The following is a 20,089-nucleotide window of genomic DNA, read 5'->3' as shown; positions in this document are numbered from 1 at the left end:
ATTCAACATTCACTATTATTTCACCTACTTCCTACTTCTTCTTTAATTCAGGATGTCTCCCCACAGAGGAGCAACGTCTTTGGTTAAATTAAATTACTTTATTATACCACACCTTGAAGATGATTGCCTCTACAGCAGGGAACAAAAGAAACGTATACACTTCCATGCTATGTAACATAAAATAGAAACTTATACACCCTTTCATGGAAGTGTATGAGTTTCTTGTATAGCCTGTGTTCTATAGGCAAACAACTTCAAGCCAATGATGGGAAGTTATGCTAATACAGAAGGAACTAAATGTCGCTCAAGTTATTCAAGTAAACAGACGATACAGCAACCATAATGGGGAGAGTTCAAAGTCTAATGAGTGGCAGACACACCTATTATGCATGACAGTCCCAAGTAAATTATTATCTGGAAGTCCCAGATAGAGTATAAACTTTACATAAGGCTCATCAACACACCCCTGACCAGCCGTATCACCTCTTACTGTACTACAAACAGCCTTCTCTCCTCTGTGAAGATGTCCAGCTCTGTAACAACCACCACTAACGGGGTGGTGGTCATCACCCATGTACACCCCACTAGCAACGGGATGGGGGTCGTGAGGGTCGATTCTGCCCCTCACTGTTTGGGACAGACGGTTTCCTCAGTGCTGGGAAGTTTCCAGGCAGGGCAACCAAAAGCGCTGGGGGTAAGAATTTCTGTTATACATCGTTTGAAAATTAATTTGAAGTCAAAAAAATTTAAAAAGGCTATTTTAGTTGAAGGTAATGGAAGAAAATACAAATTAATTAATGTACTTTGTTTTTCTCTCACAGACCGTACAGATCATGGTTGGTTTGATGATGCTGTTGACAGGAATCGTGATGGCTACAGGACCACAAGTAGACAATATTGGAGTAATCAGCGGAATATTTGTCTGGGGATCTATCATTGTGAGTGAGCTGTTCTGTCTAACAATCCTACCTTACATTTCCTGTCTCTCTTGATGCAAACAAAACATCCTAATAATTGAATAATGTCACAATTTGAAAAGAAATGCATTAAAAACAAATGTATGGTAATGCTTTATAACGAATTACTTAACTAATGACTTTTATCACTGTATATGTATTTGGCTAGGCCTATGCCATTTATACACTCCGTTTGTATTGACTTCTATGGAAGTAATTAAACTTGAATTTGAACTTTGGTCATACTGTACACTACTTTTGTAGTGTACTGTGTAGAGAATAGGGTGCCATTTGGGACGCACCCTTGTATAACAACTTCCTTGTTCCTTCTCAGTATGTCATTGCAGGCTCTCTAACTGTTGCTGCTGACAACAATTTGAACACATGTCTGGTCAGTATCAACTATTTTTCTCCCTCAATAAAGTTCAGGCTTTTGATTTATAAAGTTCCACTCTATTTCAAAACAGAATCTACTTTATATATAGGCCCTCATTTTTCCATTCAACCTGCTTGTTTTCCTCCCACAAACACAGAGGGGTGGGCACTGGCGATTCAACAACTGCAGATTGCACCTTTAATAAAGACATGTAATAATGATTGTCAACACACTGTATTCTATATTGTATTTCATTCTTCACAACCAATCATTCATCCCCACGTCCTCTTTCTGCTCTCTGTCCCTTAGGTAAAAGGCTCCCTTGGAATGAATGTTGTCGCCACGGTTATTGCTCTTACTGGCACAATTCTGCATTCTTTGGACAGTGCTGGGATCTTCTTTTACAACTACTACTGTGACTATCCAGACTATCCAGACTATCCATACTACCCTTCATCCTATGTCTGCCAACAGTATTGGGTATATACCAAATGCTTATTCCTTTGGTCAGGAGATATTTCTAAATCGGTAAAGGGGGATTTATCATCTATAATTGTATTGCTAGACATACTGTTGAATGTTTTTCATTCGTTTAAATTATACACCATCTGTAGCATATTGTGACATCTCCAACATGCAAGCAATAGTGAATTAGATGCTATTGAGTTAATTTATACTTCTTGTTAGCCCACGCTGAAACAAGAGTCAAAGTTTAATTGTACATAATTGCTCCAAAATGGCAGGGTAGTCTAGTCAACTGCTGTTTCCTGTTCCTCTCTGTCTATAGATCAGGTCCCAGGGAATTTCAGGTGTTTTGCTTGTTTTCTCCATACTGGAGTTCATAGTGTCCATCTGTGTCTCGTCATTCGCCTGCAGAGCTGTCTGCCAGTGCTGCCGTTCCAACCCTGAGGTGAGTCTATGGACATAGATTTCTGTCAAAATGTGGTACAAGATTTAAACCAAAATCTAGCTCCGAATACAGTGTGAGCCCGAAATTATTGACACCCTTGATAAAAAAATTAGCAAAAATGACTGTGTAAAATAAAGCATTCAATACTGAGCTACATTGTATGCAACCAAAATGTATACTAATACAATTGCTTAGAGAAAGAGATTTTACTTAACCTGTTCCGACGAGCAATCCCGTATCCGGGAGCGTAATTATAGCCTCAAGCTCATTACCATAACGCAACATTAACTATTCATGAAAATCGCAAATGAAATGAAATAAATACATTGGCTCAAAAGCTTAGCCTTTTGTTAACAACACTGTCATCTCAGATTTTCAAAAAATGCTTTTCAACCATAGCTACACAAGCATTTGTGTAAGAGTATTGATAGCTAGCATAGCATTAAGGCTAGCATTCAGCAGGCAACATTTTCACAAAAACAAGAAAAGCATTCAAATAAAATAATTTACCTTTGAAGAACTTCAGATGTTTTCAATGAGGAGACTCTCAGTTAGATAGCAAATGTTCAGTTTTTCCAAAAATATTATTTGTGTAGGAGAAATCGCTCCGTTTTGTTCATCACGTTTGGCTAAGAAAAAAACCCGTATCCAGGAGTGTAATTATAGCCTCAAGCTCATTACCATAACGCAACGTTAACTATCCATGAAAATCGCAAATGAAATGAAATAAATAGGCTTTTCAGATTTTCAAAAAATGCTTTTCAACCATAGCTACACAAGCATTTGTGTAAGAGTATTGATAGCTAGCATAGCATTAAGCCTAGCATTCAGCAGGCAACATTTTCACAAAAACAAGAAAAGCATTCAAATAAAATAATTTACCTTTAAAGAACTTCGGATGTTTTCAATGAGGAGACTCTCAGTTAGATAGCAAATGTTCAGTTTTTCCAAAAATATTATTTGTGTAGGAGAAATCGCTCCGTTTTGTTCATCACGTTTGGCTAAGAAAAAAAACAGAAAATTCAGTCATTACAACGCAAACTTTTTTCCAAATTAACTCCATAATATCGACAGAAACATGGCAAACGTTGTTTAGAATCAATCCTCAAGGTGTTTTTCACATATCTATTCGATGATAAATCACTCGTTGCAGTTTGGTTTCTCCTCTGTTCAAAATGGAAAAATGCAAGCACCTGGAGATTACGCAATAGTTTCGACGGAGGACACCGAGCGGACACCTGGTAAATGTAGTCTCTTATGGTCAATTTTCCAATGATATGCCTACAAATACGTCACAATGCTGGCGAAACACCTTGGGGAAACGACAGAAAGTGTAGGCTCATTCCTTGCGCATTCACAGCCATATAAGGAGACATTGGAACACAGTGCATTCAAAATCTGGCTTACTTCCTGTATGAAATTTCATCTTGGTTTCGCCTGTAGCATTATGTGGCACTCACAGACAATATCTTTGCAGTTTTGGAAACGTCAGTGTTTTCTTTCCAAAGCTGTCAATTATATGCATAGTCGATCATCTTTCCGTGACAAAATATCTTGTTTAGAACGGGAACGTTTTTCATCCAAAAATGAAATACTGCCCCCAGAGGTTCAAGAGGTTAACAAGTGTTTGTTTTTTTCAAAAGGTATGGGTCAAAATTAATGACACCCCTGTTTTCAATACCTCACTGTGCAAGTATAACAGCACATGCACTATTTCTAAAATGTTTTATGATTTGGAGACCACACTGTGGGATCTTAGACCATTCCTCTGTACAGAATCCTTCCAGATCATTGATATCCTTTGTCTGTGCTTATGGTATGGGGTTCTCTAAATAGCTCTATATTCATGTCATCTGACCAAATCACAGTGTCCAATCCAAGTGCCAATGTTGTTTAGTAAACTCCAGGCATTGGTTGGGTGACATGAAAATAGCTTTGGCCACGCACACCAGTTTGGCATCGAAATTACACTCAACGGAACGACTTGATTAGTGTAGTGTCAACAACGCACCCACTGCCAGCTGGCCTACTTCAGCAGTACTGTATCATTTTAATCATTTTAGTCAATAAGATTCTTGCTACGTAGCTTAACTTTCTGAACATTCGAGACGTGTAGTCCACTTGTCATTCCAATCTCCTTTGCATTAGCGTAGCCTCTTCTGTAGCCTGTCAACTATGTGTCTGTTTATCCCTGTTCTCTCCTCTCTGCACAGACCATACCAACGCTCCACACCGCGTGGCCGCGGCCACCCTACTCTGGTGGTCCCAGCGCGCACGACCCACGTGGAGTTCCAGGTCTCCGGTAGCCTCTGGAACTGCCAATCTGCGGTCAACAAGGCAGAGTTCATCTCAGCCTATGCCTCCCTCCAGTCCCTCGACTTCTTGGCACTGACGGAAACATGGATCACCACAGACAACACTGCTACTCCTACTGCTCTCTCTTCGTCCGCCCACGTGTTCTCGCACACCCCGAGAGCGTCTGGTCAGCGGGGTGGTGGCACCGGGATCCTCATCTCTCCCAAGTGGTCATTCTCTTTCTCCCCTTACCCATCTGTCTATCGCCTCCTTTGAATTCCATGCTGTCACAGTTACTAGCCCTTTCAAGCTTAACATCCTTATCATTTATCGCCCTCCAGGTTCCCTCGGAGAGTTCATCAATGAGCTTGATGCCTTGATAAGCTCCTTTCCTGAGGACGGCTCACCTCTCACAGTTCTGGGCGACTTTAACCTCCCCACGTCTACCTTTGACTCTTTCCTCTCTGCCTCCTTCTTTCCACTCCTCTCCTCTTTTGACCTCACCCTCTCACCTTCCCCCCTACTCACAAGGCAGGCAATACGCTCGACCTCATCTTTACTAGAAGCTGTTCTTCCACTAACCTCATTGCAACTCCCCTCCAAGTCTCCGACCACTGCCTTGTATCCTTTTCCCTCTCGCTCTCATCCAACACCTCCCACACTGCCCCTACTCGGATGGTATCGCGCCGTCCCAACCTTCGCTCTCTCTCCCCCGCTACTCTCTCCTCTTCCATCCTATCATCTCTTCCCTCCGCTCAAACCTTCTCCCACCTATCTCCTGATTCTGCCTCCTCAACCCTCCTCTCCTCCCTCTCTGCATCCCTTGACTCTCTATGTCCCCTATCCTCCAGGCCGGCTCGGTCCTCCCCCCCGCTCCGTGGCTCGATGACTCATTGCGAGCTCACAGAACAGGGCTCCGGGCAGCCGAGCGGAAATGGAGGAAAACTCGCCTCCCTGCGGACCTGGCATCCTTTCACTCCCTCCTCTCTACATTTTCCTCCTCTGTCTCTGCTGCTAAAGCAACTTTCTACCATGCTAAATTCCAAGCATCTGCCTCTAACCCTAGGAAGCTCTTTGCCACCTTCTCCTCCCTCCTGAATCCTCCTCCCCCTCCCCCCTCCTCCCCTCTCTGCAGATGACTTCGTCAACCATTTTGAAAAGAAGGTCGACGACATCCGATCCTCGTTTGCTAAGTCAAACGACACCGCTGGTTCTGCTCACACTGCCCTACCCTGTGCTCTGACCTCTTTCTCCCCTCTCTCCAGATGAAATCTCGCGTCTTGTGACGGCCGGCCGCCCAACAACCTGCCCGCTTGACCCTATCCCCTCCTCTCTTCTCCAGACCATTTCCGGAGACCTTCTCCCTTACCTCACCTCGCTCATCAACTCATCCCTGACCGCTGGCTACGTCCCTTCCGTCTTCAAGAGAGCGAGAGTTGCACCCCTTCTGAAAAAACCTACACTCGATCCCTCCGATGTCAACAATTACAGACCAGTATCCCTTCTTTCTTTTCTCTCCAAAACTCTTGAACGTGCCGTCCTTGGCCAGCTCTCCCGCTATCTCTCTCTGAATGACCTTCTTGATCCAAATCAGTCAGGTTTCAAGACTAGTCATTCAACTGAGACTGCTCTCCTCTGTATCACGGAGGCGCTCCGCACTGCTAAAGCTAACTCTCTCTCCTCTGCTCTCATCCTTCTAGATCTATCGGCTGCCTTCGATACTGTGAACCATCAGATCCTCCTCTCCACCCTCTCCGAGTTGGGCATCTCCGGCGCGGCCCACGCTTGGATTGCGTCCTACCTGACAGGTCGCTCCTACCAGGTGGCGTGGCGAGAATCTGTCTCCTCACCACGCGCTCTCACCACTGGTGTCCCCCAGGGCTCTGTTCTTGGCCCTCTCCTATTCTCGCTATACACCAAGTCACTTGGCTCTGTCATAACCTCACATGGTCTCTCTTATCATTGCTATGCAGACGACACACAATTAATCTTCTCCTTTCCCCCTTCTGATGACCAGGTGGCGAATCGCATCTCTGCATGTCTGGCAGACATATCAGTGTGGATGGCGGATCACCACCTCAAGCTGAACCTCGGCAAGACTGAGCTGCTCTTCCTCCCGGGGAAGGACTGCCCGTTCCATGATCTCGCCATCACGGTTGACAACTCCATTGTGTCCTCCTCCCAGAGCGCCAAGAACCTTGGCGTGATCCTGGACAACACCCTGTCGTTCTCAACCAACATCAAGGCGGTGGCCCGTTCCTGTAGGTTCATGCTCTACAACATCCGCAGAGTACGACCCTGCCTCACACAGGAAGCGGCGCAGGTCCTAATCCAGGCACTTGTCATCTCCCGTCTGGATTACTGCAACTCGCTGTTGGCTGGGCTCCCTGCCTGTGCCATTAAACCCCTTCAACTCATCCAGAACGCCGCAGCCCGTCTGGCGTTCAACCTTCCCAAGTTCTCTCGCGTCACCCCGCTCCTCCGTTCTCTCCACTGGCTTCCAGTTGAAGCTCGCATCCGCTACAAGACCATGGTGCTTGCCTACGGAGCTGTGAGGGGAACGGCACCTCAGTACCTCCAGGCTCTGATCAGGCCCTACACCCAAACAAGGGCACTGCGTTCATCCACCTCTGGCCTGCTCGCCTCCCTACCACTGAGGAAGTACAGCTCCCGCTCAGCCCAGTCAAAACTGTTCGCTGCTCTGGCCCCCCAATGGTCGAACAAACTCCCTCACGACGCCAGGACAGCGGAGTCAATCACCACCTTCCGGAGACACCTGAAACCCCACCTCTTTAAGGAATACCTAGGATAGGATAAGTAATCCCTCTCACCCCCCCTTTAAGATTTAGATGCACTATTGTAAAGTGACTGTTCCACTGGATGTCATAAGGTGAATGCACCAATTTGTAAGTCGCTCTGGATAAGAGCGTCTGCTAAATGACTTAAATGTAAATGTATGTAAATGAAATGAGAATGCACAGAAAATAACCCCATATCTACCATAAAATATGGTGGTGGGTCTTTGATGTTATGGGGTTAATTTTCTTCCACTGGTCCTGGGCCCCTTGTTAAGGTCAATGGCATCATGAACTTTAGCCAGTGTAGGAGCCAATTTGGGTGCATCTTATATTATGGTATTATTTGGGCAATTTACACTCCCGACCACTAGGGGACAATAGAACCAATGGTGTGTATAACCCCTGGTTGACTGACAGGGGGCACAGTATTCAAGCCACCGGGCACAGCCATCTTGGCACTCCTGCTCCAGTGTGCAGACGTGGGAGAGCTCACGGCGGTTCTTACTTTTGTTATGACAATTTGCTGCCAACACAGCGGCCGTGAGCTCAAACCTAGGAAGTATTTCTGATTCATGGGAGCAACTCTCTCTTTTCCCAGCATGAATGAAAGATGTACAGTATCAGTTTGAGAAGTTTTTCAGAATCATTGAAGAGAAAAGTATGGTCCATCCCATTGAGTATTTCATAATGGAGTTAGAAAGTTGGTAGCCAGAAGTTTTACAATGTAAGTTTACTTTTAATCCATCTATATGCATATTTAAAGGCATGGCATATGAGGATATGCCATGTCTTTAAATATGCATATAGATGGATTAAAAGTAAACTTACATTGTAAAACTTCTGGCTACCAACTTTCTTCTGGCTACCAACTTTCTAACTCCATCTATATCTTTTTGACTTTATAGCACTCCCAGAAGACATGAATTATTGAGTCATTGCTAGTTGTACACTTAAGTCCTGAACAGTCATTCTTAAAATTACTTTTTATCTCATGGTAACTGCCAGGAAGTTTGAAAATACAGGCTGAGTGAGAGGGAGCTTATATTCTTGAGCTCGCCTTGACTGACAGCTCTTTGAAACTCCTATGTTAAGTAAATTGGATTCAGTGAGCAGTTTTGCAGTAAAATAATCTCAAGCAAATTTGGTGGCACACAAAACAACTCAAACAACATTGAAATTGCATCAAAGATAACATTGTTTTTATACGTCTTCCGTTTAGCATGTCTCTTGTGATGCGGTTCACAGCAGCATTGGTGGATGTGTTGATTAGTTATGTTCCAACACTCCCTTCGTCTTGTGTCAATATCAGTTCTTCTTAAATCTTCATATAAAAGTTTTATATTTTTATTACCTAGCATACTCTATGTGAATCCTTTTCTGAGTCAAATAGGATTCCCTCAACATTTCTTTGATGTCCAAAAGATTTCAGATAGAAATTTAGTGTATAGAACTTTTCAATTGCATGTATTTGAAAACGTCTACATTAGTCAGTCTAAAATGGCTTTTTAATTCTGTAATGGAAATCATTTTATTTCCTATGCCTTTAGTTTTCCATGGGGCCAATTTATCAGTGAACTCTGAAAAGTTATCCAAGGATTGTTCCATAGGGTTGTGTTTTTAGGGAGTGATATTGGTTCTTTTAGTGTGCATTTAATTTTCTTCAATATTGTTAGTGTTCTTAACTATAAAATTGTTAATGTTCTTCTTTATCCTTTGAAAATAGACGTGTGAAAAGATTCTGAGGATTAGCATGCACAATTTCAATATGTGCCCATTATTCTTCTTTCGTGCACTTAACAATATGTTGCAAGTAAAAGCCTTGTGTGGCGAGTTGATACAATTCCAAGTCTGGAAGCTTAAAACAACCCTCAGACTTTGGAAGATGTCAAACTTTCCTTTTTATTCTATGAGTTTTATTTACCCATAAATTCTGTCATGGTAAGTATACTTTTTGAAAGAATGTCTTCGGTGGGGTAATTGGTATTACTGAGAATAAATATAAAAGCAAAGAAATTGTTATTTGGCCACAAACTCAACATTTTGCAATATCTATCTCAGTCTCCGGATTTAAAATCCATTGAAAACATGTGGGTTGAATTGAATAGGGCAGTCCATAAATGCAGACTAAGGATCTGGAAGGATCTGGAAGGATTCTGTTTGAAGGTATTGCCTTTGTGGGATAATGTCTAGATGCTTTTTATAGTGGAGATCAAGTTTATAAATTGCTTGGCTGGGCTGATGAGACAGTGGATTGCACAGTCAGATGGAACAGAGTAAATAGGCATTTTAACAGCATAAATTTAGCCAGTGGTAACTTGTGGAATAGACAAGCTGGAATGCAGTTTTAACCAATCAGCATTCAAGATTAGACCCACCCGTTGTATAATTCACAATAGCAGCACTTACAGTTGACCAGGGCAGAAATTTGACTAACTGACTTCTTGGAAAGGTGGCATCCTGACCGTGCCACATTGAAAGTCACTGAGCTCTTCAGTAAGGCCAGTCTACTGCCAATGTTTGTTTATGGAGATTGCATGACCGTGTGCTCAATTTTATACACCTGTCAGCAACGGGTGTGTCTGAAATAGCTGAATCAACTCATTTGAAGGCGTGTCCACATACTTTTGTCTATATATTGTTTGTTCTGCAATAGTAAGAGAGCTGAGCAGTCATGACACCTGTATATTTGATAAGCAATTTATATAAATGGACCTAAAATGTACATGTCTGTCTTTTAGCAAGTGTTCGTCATTGGGAATCAAATACCGGTACCTCATGGCTGCATGACTCCAAGCAACGCACCTTTCCCTCCTCAGAACAACTACGAGGTATGACATATTTGGAGGTTGATTTGCAGGGTTCCATATGCTCATTATCTCAAATTAAAATTTAGAATATCTCAACAGTGTCCTAGTTACTCTGGAGTAATTTTTTTTAAACTTCCACTGCAAAAACTTCCATTCAAAAATGTGCAATCAAAACATTGGTCACTGTGTAAAATTCTGTGGGGCTGTACATGCGAACATTCGAAAAATGTTAGTTTAAGCATCGGCCAAATAAAATCATTGACGTAGTTGCACGTGATCAAAGGCTACATGTGTGCTGTTCCCATGACATAACCTGGTACATTTAGCTCTATGCTAAACTCACCAGGTGGTCGTGATTATATAAAGTTGAAATTCCATATAAGATCATTAAAATCGTTGACGTAGTTAGAAGCGATAGAACCAATGGTGTGTTTAACCCCTGGTTGACTGACAGGAGGCACCGTATTCAAGCCACCGGGCAAAGCCATCTTGACACTCCTGCTCCAATGTAAAAAAGGATTTTGGAAGCTAAAGAAATGCATTTATTAATGTCAGCATTCGTTTTTGACACGTTTATTATATTAGACACCTTAATGCATACTTTCAAATATTATATTATGTGAGCTAAAAATAAACATTTGTAAATATATAAACATTTTCCTTAAAGTATTTTTTTAGAGTACTAATGTTACTGTCCCCCCTACAACAACACCTGTGTAATTTTGTCCTTGAAACATTTAATTGAAATACTGTATAATCCCATTAATTCGTATGGAGGACAGTCAAATGGCACCATCTGCTAATCAAAGCTAATAAAAAGCATTAATTTTCAACTGAACGATTAATCCTGAGGAATTTTGTCATTTGCAACTTTATCATTTTTACCTAACTTTAGCTCATGAGAATCCAAGCCCATACAGCCATAGGTTTCTAATTTGAACAATTGACCACAGCATGGCCAACAGGTTAAACTTTCCAGATACCCTGTCTAACCGTTAATAATCACTGCATGCAAAACGGTTTTGGAAAACTCTGAAATTCTATTTTCATATCACCCCAAAATTATTTTACAAATACAAAAGACACACTTACTCTGCGCCGCTTTAACACAGATTCCCACTGAGGTGTTTCGCATTGCACTTCCTGTGCTAATGGAAACTCAGAAGGAAACAAAGAAACGTGTTGGTTCAAAGCTTCAGGGTAAACTCCAAGGCATTTTTTACTCAAATACTTATAGTAAGTTGAACTCAAAAGTCAATGTAAAGTCATTATTATTGAAATATTGATGTGGTACTGACTCAAAACGAAATGAGAAGTAACACCAACTCAATTTTTTAAGTTCTTAACTTTTTCCCCAGCATGCTCTACTGCAGGTAGATTTTTTGGGAATTGTGTTATATAGCAGTTTTATAGCAGTCAGTTAAGAACAAATTCTTATTTACAATGACTGCCTTGGAATAGTGGGTTAACTGCCTTGTTCAGGGGCAGAACAACAGATTTTTTAAGCTGTCAGCTCAGGGATTCGATCTAACAACGTTTGTGTTACTGGCCCAACGCTCTAACCACTAGGCTACCTGCCGCACCAATGCATGTACATTTAGTGATTAATTGATTCAACTTATGATACACAAAGACAAATGACATACATTTTTCGAAACTAATCCAATCATTTATTTAGATTTCTTGCTCCCATTACTGAAATGGTTGTTCTAGTTTATTAAATGGCTTAGGTTGACTCCTCACACTGTTCCTAACCCTGGTATTCATTATGAATTCAGGTTGGGGGTGAATCAAATGTTAAACTGCTGGATAGCATACCTCTGGCTGGATTCCATTAATAATTACACATCACTTTGCAAGTCAGCATAATGTGACTAGCAGGTAGGGTTGCAAAATTTCCCAGTTTTTCCAGAAATCTCGGTTGTAAGATTCCTGGAAATCCTTCAACCGAGATCTGGGAATTTTGTTAAAGTTACTGGACTTTTGCAACCTTACTTCCAGACCTGATGTGGCCTTTAAGCCATTTGTTTCAGGACACTGAAATAGGGTAAAGCTTGGCCTCAAAATGAGGCCTTATGAAATTTATAATGTGTTTTCATTCAGTTTAATTATAATGATAACATTTACATAGGAACTCACTTGGTGAAGAGTTACCAGGACACATACTCAGAGCATGTGCTGACCGGCTGGCAAGTGTCTTGAATGACATTTTCAAACTCTCCCTGACCACCATAGTCCCTGTGCCCAAGTTGGCCAAGCTAACCTTTCTAAATAGCATTCATATATGTAGCCATGAAATGCATTGAAAGGTTGGTCAAGGCTCACATCAACACCATTATCCCAGACACCCTGGACCCACTCCAATTCGCATACCACCCCAAAAGATCCCCAGATGACATAATCTCCTTTGGACTCCACACTGCCCTCTCCCACCTGGACAAAAGGAACACCTACAGTACCAGTCAAAACTTTGGACACACCTACTCATTGAAGGATTTGTCATTATTTTTACTATTTTCTACATAGTGAAGACATCAAAACTATGAAATAGCACACATGGAATCATGTAGTAACCAAAAAGTGTTTAAAAAAATCCAAATGCATTTCAGATTCTTTGAATTAGCCACCCCTTGCCTTGGTGAAAGCTTTGCACACTCTTGGCATTCTCTCAACCATCTTCACCTGGAAAGCTTTTCCAACAGTCTTGAAGGAGTTCCCACATATTCTAAGCACTTGTTGCCTGCTTTTCTTTCCCTCTGCTGTACAACTCATCCCAAATCATCTCAATTGGGTTGAGGTCGGGTGGTTTGGATGCCAGGTCATCTGATGCTGCACTCCATCACTCTCCTTCTTGGTCAAATAGCCCTTACACAGCTGTGTGTTTTGGGTCATTGTCCTGTTGAAATACAAATGATAGTCCCACTAAGCACAAACCAGAGGGAATGGCGTACCGCTGCACAATGCTGTGTTAGCCATCCTTTTTAAGTGTGCCTTGAATTACAAATACATCACAGGCCGTGTAACCAGCAAAGCACCCCCACACCATCCCACCTTCTCCTCTATGCTTCATGGTGGGAACCGCCCATGTGGAATTCCTCCATTCATCTACTCTGTGTTTCATAAAGACTAGAACCAAAAATCTCAAATTTGAACTCATTAGATCAAAGGACACATTTCCACCAGTCTAATGTCCATTGCTCTTGTTTCTTGGACCAAGCAAGTCCCTTATTATTATTGATGTCCTTTAGTAGTGGTTTCTTTGCAGCAATTCAACCATGAAGGCCTGATTCACACAGTCTCCTCTGAACAGTTGATGTTGAGATGTGTCAGTTACTTGAACTCTGTGAAGCATTTATTTGGGCTGCAATTTCTCCTTTGTAAATGTCAGAATAATAGCAGAGAATTATTTATTTCAGCTTTTATTTATTTCATCATTCCCAGTTGGTCAGAAGTTTACATACACTCCATTAGTATTTGGTAGCATTGCCTTTAAATTTACTTGGGTCAGATGTTTTGGGTAGCCTTCCACAAGCTTCCCACAATAAGTTGGGTGAACTTTGGCCCATTCCTCCTGACAGAGCTGGTGTAACTGAGTCAGGTTTGTAGGCCTCTAGCTCGCACAGCTTTTTCAGTTCTGCCCACAGATTTTCTATGGGATTGAGGTCGGGGCATTGTGATGGCCACTCCAATACCTTGGCTTTGTTGTCCTTAAGACATTTTGCCACAACTTTGGAAGTATGCTTGGGGTCATTGTCCATTTGGAAGACCCATTTGCGACAAAGCTTTAACTTCCTGACTGATATCTTGAGATGTTGCTTCAATATATCCACATCATTTACCCTCCTCATGATGCCACCTATTTTGTGAAGTGCACAAGTCCCACTTGCAGCAAAGCACCCCCACAACATGATGCTGCCACCCCCGTGCATCACGGTTGGGATGGTGTTCTTCAGCTTGCAAGCTTCCCCCGTTTTCCTCCAAACATAACGATGGTCATTATAGCCAAATAGTTCTATTTTTGTTTCATCAGACGAGAGGACATTTCTCCAAAAAGTACGATCTTTGTCGAATGTGCAGTTGCAAACCATAGTCTGCCTTTTTTATGACGGTTTTGGAGCTGTTTAAAGGCACAGTCAACTTAGTGTATGTAAACTTCTGACCCACTGGAATTGTGATACAGTGAATTAATTATAAGTGAAATAATCTGTTTAAACAATTGTTGGAAAAATTACTTGTGTCATGCACAAAGTAGATGTGCTAACCGACTTGCCAAAACTATAGTCATTGGGAAGGGCTCGTAAGCAAGCATTTCAAGGGGTACAGTTGTATTCCGTGCATATGTCGTGGAGAATCGTTTCAAAATACACAGCTCAAAAAAATAAAGGGAACACTAAAATAACACATCCTAGATCTGAATGAATGAAATACTGTTATTAAATACTTTTTTCTTTACATAGTTGAATGTGCTGACAACAAAATCACACAACAATTATCAATGGAAATCAAATTTATCAACCCATGGAGGTCTGGATTTGGAGTCACACTCAAAATTAAAGTGGAAAACCACACTACAGGCTGATCCAACTTTGATGTAATGTCCTTAAAACAAGTCAAAATGAGGCTCAGTAGTGTGTGTGGCCTCCACGTGCCTGTATGACCTCCCTACAACACCTGGGCATGCTCCTGATGAGGTGGCATTGGTGGACTCCTGGACAGTCTGTGGTGCAACGTGGCGTTGGTGGATGGATCGAGACATGATGTCCCAGATGTGTTCAATTGGATTCAGGTCTGGGGAACGGGCGGGCCAGTCCATAGCATCAATGCCTTCCTCTTGTAGGAACTGCTGACACACTCCAGCCACATGAGTTCTAGCATTGTCTTGCATTAGGAGGAACCCAGGGCCAACCGCACCAGCATATGGTCTCACAAGGGGTCTGAGGATCTCATCTCGGTACCTAATGGCAGTCAGGCTACCTCTGGCGAGCACATGGAGGGCTGTGCGGCCCCCTAAAGAAATGCCACCCTACACCATGACTGACCCACCGCCAAACTGGAGGATGTTGCAGGCAGCAGAACGTTCTCCATGGCGTCTCCAGACTCTGTCACGTCTGTCACATGTGCTCAGTGTGAACCTGCTTTCATCTGTGAAGAGCACAGGGCGCCAGTGGCGAATTTGCCAATCTTGGTGTTCTCTGGCAAATGCCAAACGTCCTGCACGGTGTTGGGCTGTAAGCACAACCCCCACCTGTGGACGTCGGGCCCTCATACCACCCTCATGGAGTCTGTTTCTGACCGTTTGAGCAGACACATGCACATTTGTGGCCTGTTGGAGGTCATTTTGCAGGGCTCTGGCAGTGCTTCTCCTGCTCCTCCTTGCACAAAGGTGGAGGTAGCGGTCCTGCTGCTGGGTTGTTGCCCTCCTACGGCCTCCTCCACATTTCCTGATGTACTGGCCTGTATCCTGGTAGTGCCTCCATGCTCTAGACACTACGCTGACAGACACAGCAAACCTTCTTGCCACAGCTCGCATTGATGTGCCATCCTGGATGAGCTGCACTACCTGAGCCACTTGTGTGGGTTGTAGACTCCGTCTCAGGTTACCACTAGAGTGAAAGCACCGCCAGCATTCAAAAGTGACCAAAACATCAGCCAGGAAGCATAGGAACTGAGAAGTGGTCTTTGGTCACCACCTGCAGAACCACTCCTTTATTGGGGGTGTTTTGCTAATTGCCTATAATTTCCACCTGTTGCCTATTCCATTTGCACAACAGCATGTGGAATGTATTGTCAATCAGTGTTGCTTCCTAAGTGGACAGTTTGATTTCACAGAAGTGTGATTGACTTGGAGTTACATTGTGTTGTTTAAGTGTTCCCTTTATTTTTTTGAGCAGTGTATAAACTTACAAGAACTTGTGAATTCAATACAGGCTTTTAATACAAACATATCAGAAGCCTAGATGGTCCGCAGAACACACACTTTCCTAGAGCACTGGCTCTGTATTTATACACACACAGCATATGAGTCCATTCCACATGTTAATGAAGTTATTTCCCTCAGGTCATCTGCCACCATTATCTCTCAGTCCAGGCTTCCTGCTTGTTCATGCCCAATAACACCTGTATCCGCTCTTGATTAGATTACAATGGTGGCAGGACCCTCTCGTGTCCTAAAATTAATATATGTCTACCTTACCCTAAGCACTTATGGCCTTTACCCTAATCACTGATGTCCTTTACCCTAAGCACTTATGTTTGTTCCTCTCTATCTAATCTTTATCTAATCAAATCAAATCAAATGTATTTATATAGCCCTTCGTACATCAGCTGATATCTCAAAGTGCTGTACAGAAACCCAGCCTAAAACCCCAAACAGCAAGCAATGCAGGTGTAGAAGCACGGTGGCTAGGAAAAACTCCCTAGAAAGGCCAAAACCGAAGAAGAAGCCTAGAGAGGAACCAGGCTATGTGGGGTGGCCAGTCCTCTTCTGGCGGTGCCGGGTGGAGATTATAACAGAACATGGCCAAGATGTTCAAATGTTCATAAATGACCAGCATGGTCGTATAATAATAAGGCAGAACAGTTGAAACTGGAGCAGCAGCACGGTCAGGTGGACTGGGGACAGCAAGGAGTCATCATGTCAGGTAGTCCTGGGGCATGGTCCTTTATAATGGTATCCTGCTCTTTCCATAATAGATCATGTATTTAAGTGTCACCTCCTCCTCTTTGCCCTAAGCCCTTACATGTACCGTTTGCTCCCACAAATGTGACAAATAAAATTAGATTTGTTCATTCACTATAGCTCAGCGTTCAACACCATAGTGCACTCCAAGCTCATTACTAAGCTCAGGTCCCTGGGACTGAACACCACCCAGGTGGTAAGGGTAGGGAACAACACATCCGCCATGCTTACACTCAACACGGGGGCCCCTCAGGGGTGTGTGCTTTGTCCCCTCCTGTACTCACTTTTCACCCATAACTGCATGGCCACGCATGACTCCAACACCATCATCAAGTTTGCTGACGACACAGCGGTGGAAGGCCTGATCACCGACAACAATGAAACAGCCTATAAGAAGAAGGTCAGTGACCTGGCAGTCACCTCTATGCCAGGCGCTGGTAGAAGAAGGCCCTAAACATAATCCAGACTGCATCCCAAGTCATAAACTGTTTTCTCTGTTGCTGCACGGCAAGTGGTTTGAATGCACCAAGTTTGGAACCAACAGGACCCTGAAGGGCATTAACTCCCAAGCCATAAGACTGTTAAATAGTTAGTCCAGTTAGTTTTTTGGTTATCTGCATTTACCCCCTTTTGCACAAACTCTTTTGACTCATCACATACGCTGCTGATATTGATTATTATCTATCATGTTGCCGAGTCACTTCACCCCTACCTATATGCACATATCTACCTAAATTACCTCATAACCCTGCACATCGACTCTGTACTGGTACCCCTCATATTTAGCCATGATATCGTTACTCATATTGTATTTATTCCTCATTTTATAATTTTTCTCTCTGCATTGTTGAGAATGCCCCGTAAATAAGCATTTCACTGTTAGTCTACACTTAAAGGAAGCATGTAACAAAACAAATTTGATTTGATTCTGTCCCTAACTATAAAAATACAAATAAATAATATATTACTATACATATAACTATATATATATATATATATATAAAATATATCACTTAAACTAAATAAAAACAAACAATAAAGGTCTAAAAACGAACTGAAGCTGAACTGAATTAAAAATAAACATTAAAAAACTGATAACTTAAAAACTATATAATAACAAGGATGTGATGATCATGCAATATTGACACTACAGGCTCAACCTAGTAAGTAAATACTGAGCTTTTTTGTTAACATCTCTCTATTGTAGAATTTCTATCATAGGCTGCAACCCAAATGGCATCTTAATCCCTATATAGTGCACTACTTTAGAGTGCAGGCTTTGGTCAAAGGTAGAGCACTAAAGTATAGGGAATAGGGTGCTATTTGGGACATATCTGTCCTATTATGTACTGTGTTGTTTCTACAGACTGTGATCTACCCAAAGGGTCCCGAGGGAGACGATATGGGAACAGGGTTTCAACAGAAACCACTGCCTCCACAAAACACTGCTTTCATCCCTTGAGAATTGGGCTTCTGTGAATACATTGCTCTTTTTCTTGTTAAAATTGTGTTTTCTAGGGCTATTTTTCTGATCCAAGCCAGGCAATGGTTGGCACCACATCACTGATCTGAATCATTTGACAGTTCAATATTGGTAATGCAATGTAATGTTTCAGTATAATGTTTAGGTTACTATATGGTTGATTTTTTTTAAACTTCATGTTTTTGTAATTTCTCTCTTGTTTTATTGATATAAGTTAATTAGAATTTATTATATAAAAGTATAGTACATTTATCAACTAACATCAGCCACTGCTACATTACATTATATGATATTGAGGCATCACTTTCTTTTAATAACATGCAAATACATATTTAACTTAATGTCTTCAAACAAGTCTTGACTTAAACATTAAAAAACTGACAGAAAAAAATGTGAGTTGGGAGTCACTTTTATCTTTCACACAACGTAATTAATGACATTCATATTTTGGGTCTGAAAACATCCTGATAAGGAGGGAGTGGTGCTTGGATGTTTACATTGGGCATTGGCCTATATCCTTTCTATCTTGAGTATGTGCAACATTAAACATAATGAACAGTCAAAATCATGTGTTTCATTAAATTTGATGATTTTTTTAGAAAGAAACCATATCAAAGTATGATGACCAAATGATTGTTACTTCTACCGTGCCACATTTGTGTGTTTTAAAGCATGAACTGTTTGTTTCAAGTCCTGCCACAACATCTCAATTGGGATTAGGTCTGGATTTTGACTAGGCCATTCCAAAACTTTAAATGTGTTGTTTTTTAACCATTTTCATGTACTTGATTGTGAGTTTTGGATCATTGTTTTGCTGTATGACCCAGCTGCGCTTCAGCTTCAGCTCACAGATGGATGGCCTGACATTCTCCTGTAGAATTCTCTGATACAGTGCAGAATTCATGGTTCTTTCTATTAAGGCAAGTTGTCCAGGTCCTGAGGCAGCAAAGCATCCTCAAGATGCTTTTGGGAATGTTTTGTTCTTTTGTCATATAATCCTCCTTTTAAAATATGTATACTTACCTGGAGTGACGTTTTATTACATGCATACTTACCCAAAGTGGCCTTTAAACATGCATAGTTACCTAATTACTTACCTGAAAAACTTACCTGATATCCAAACCGATGTGTAGACGGTATGTTGCTGTTCGTGAGAGGACCTGTGTGTACCTCTCTGCCGCGCCTGTTGAACAATGTAAACACCATCAACATCAACAATAACCACAGCCATTCATCCCAAACAACATCAGCAATAACCACGACCGTTCATCCCACCGCTCAAAAATCACAAACCACCACTCCCCCCATAGTATTCTGAAGAATAAGTTTTCATTCCCTACTTTCTATTTTGAATAATGTTTTTTACCCCTAACCCAAGACCCCTTAGCCTAAACTAGATCCGTATCCTATTTCCAACACTTCCCTTTAAACTAGCGTTTCTCAAAGTCGGTCCTCTGTACCCCAAGGCGTGCAAGTTTTGTTTTTTTGCCCTAACACTACACAGTTGATTCAAATGATCAAAGCTTGATGATTAGTTGATTATTTGGGGTCCAGAGGACCGAGTTTGGGAACTCTGCCTTAAACCTATACCCTTACCCTAAACTGGGTTTGTATGCTTTACCCAATTCCTCCTCCACTATTTTATATTTTTTCTTTACTTCTTTACCTGTTTAATTCATTAAAGTTTGTTTTAATAAAATCAAGCTGAGAAAGAAAAAAATGTAACATCTTTCCTTTTGTACCTTGCCAAACCTGACCTTCACCTGACAGATACATGGAGAAGAG

At 41.9% G+C, this 20,089-nt stretch overlaps 1 protein-coding gene across 1 annotated transcript; it reads left to right on the top strand.

The window, feature by feature from the left end:
• The first annotated feature begins 438 nt into the window (after positions 1-438).
• On the top strand, positions 439-18,700 carry LOC124016340 (membrane-spanning 4-domains subfamily A member 4A-like). Its single transcript, XM_046331891.1, has 7 exons — positions 439-694; positions 822-938; positions 1,291-1,347; positions 1,642-1,812; positions 2,120-2,242; positions 10,074-10,163; positions 18,188-18,700. Exons 1-7 carry the CDS (start codon positions 524-526, stop codon positions 18,281-18,283), a joined length of 825 nt encoding a protein of 274 aa, XP_046187847.1. The 5' UTR covers positions 439-523; the 3' UTR covers positions 18,284-18,700.
• The last annotated feature ends 1,389 nt before the right edge of the window (positions 18,701-20,089 follow it).

This window comes from Oncorhynchus gorbuscha, linkage group LG26 (genome assembly GCF_021184085.1).
Source record: "Oncorhynchus gorbuscha isolate QuinsamMale2020 ecotype Even-year linkage group LG26, OgorEven_v1.0, whole genome shotgun sequence".
Lineage (NCBI taxonomy): Eukaryota > Metazoa > Chordata > Actinopteri > Salmoniformes > Salmonidae > Oncorhynchus > Oncorhynchus gorbuscha.
The sequence above is the reverse complement of the archived record's forward strand: the minus strand, read 5'-3'. Positions and strand labels throughout refer to the sequence as shown.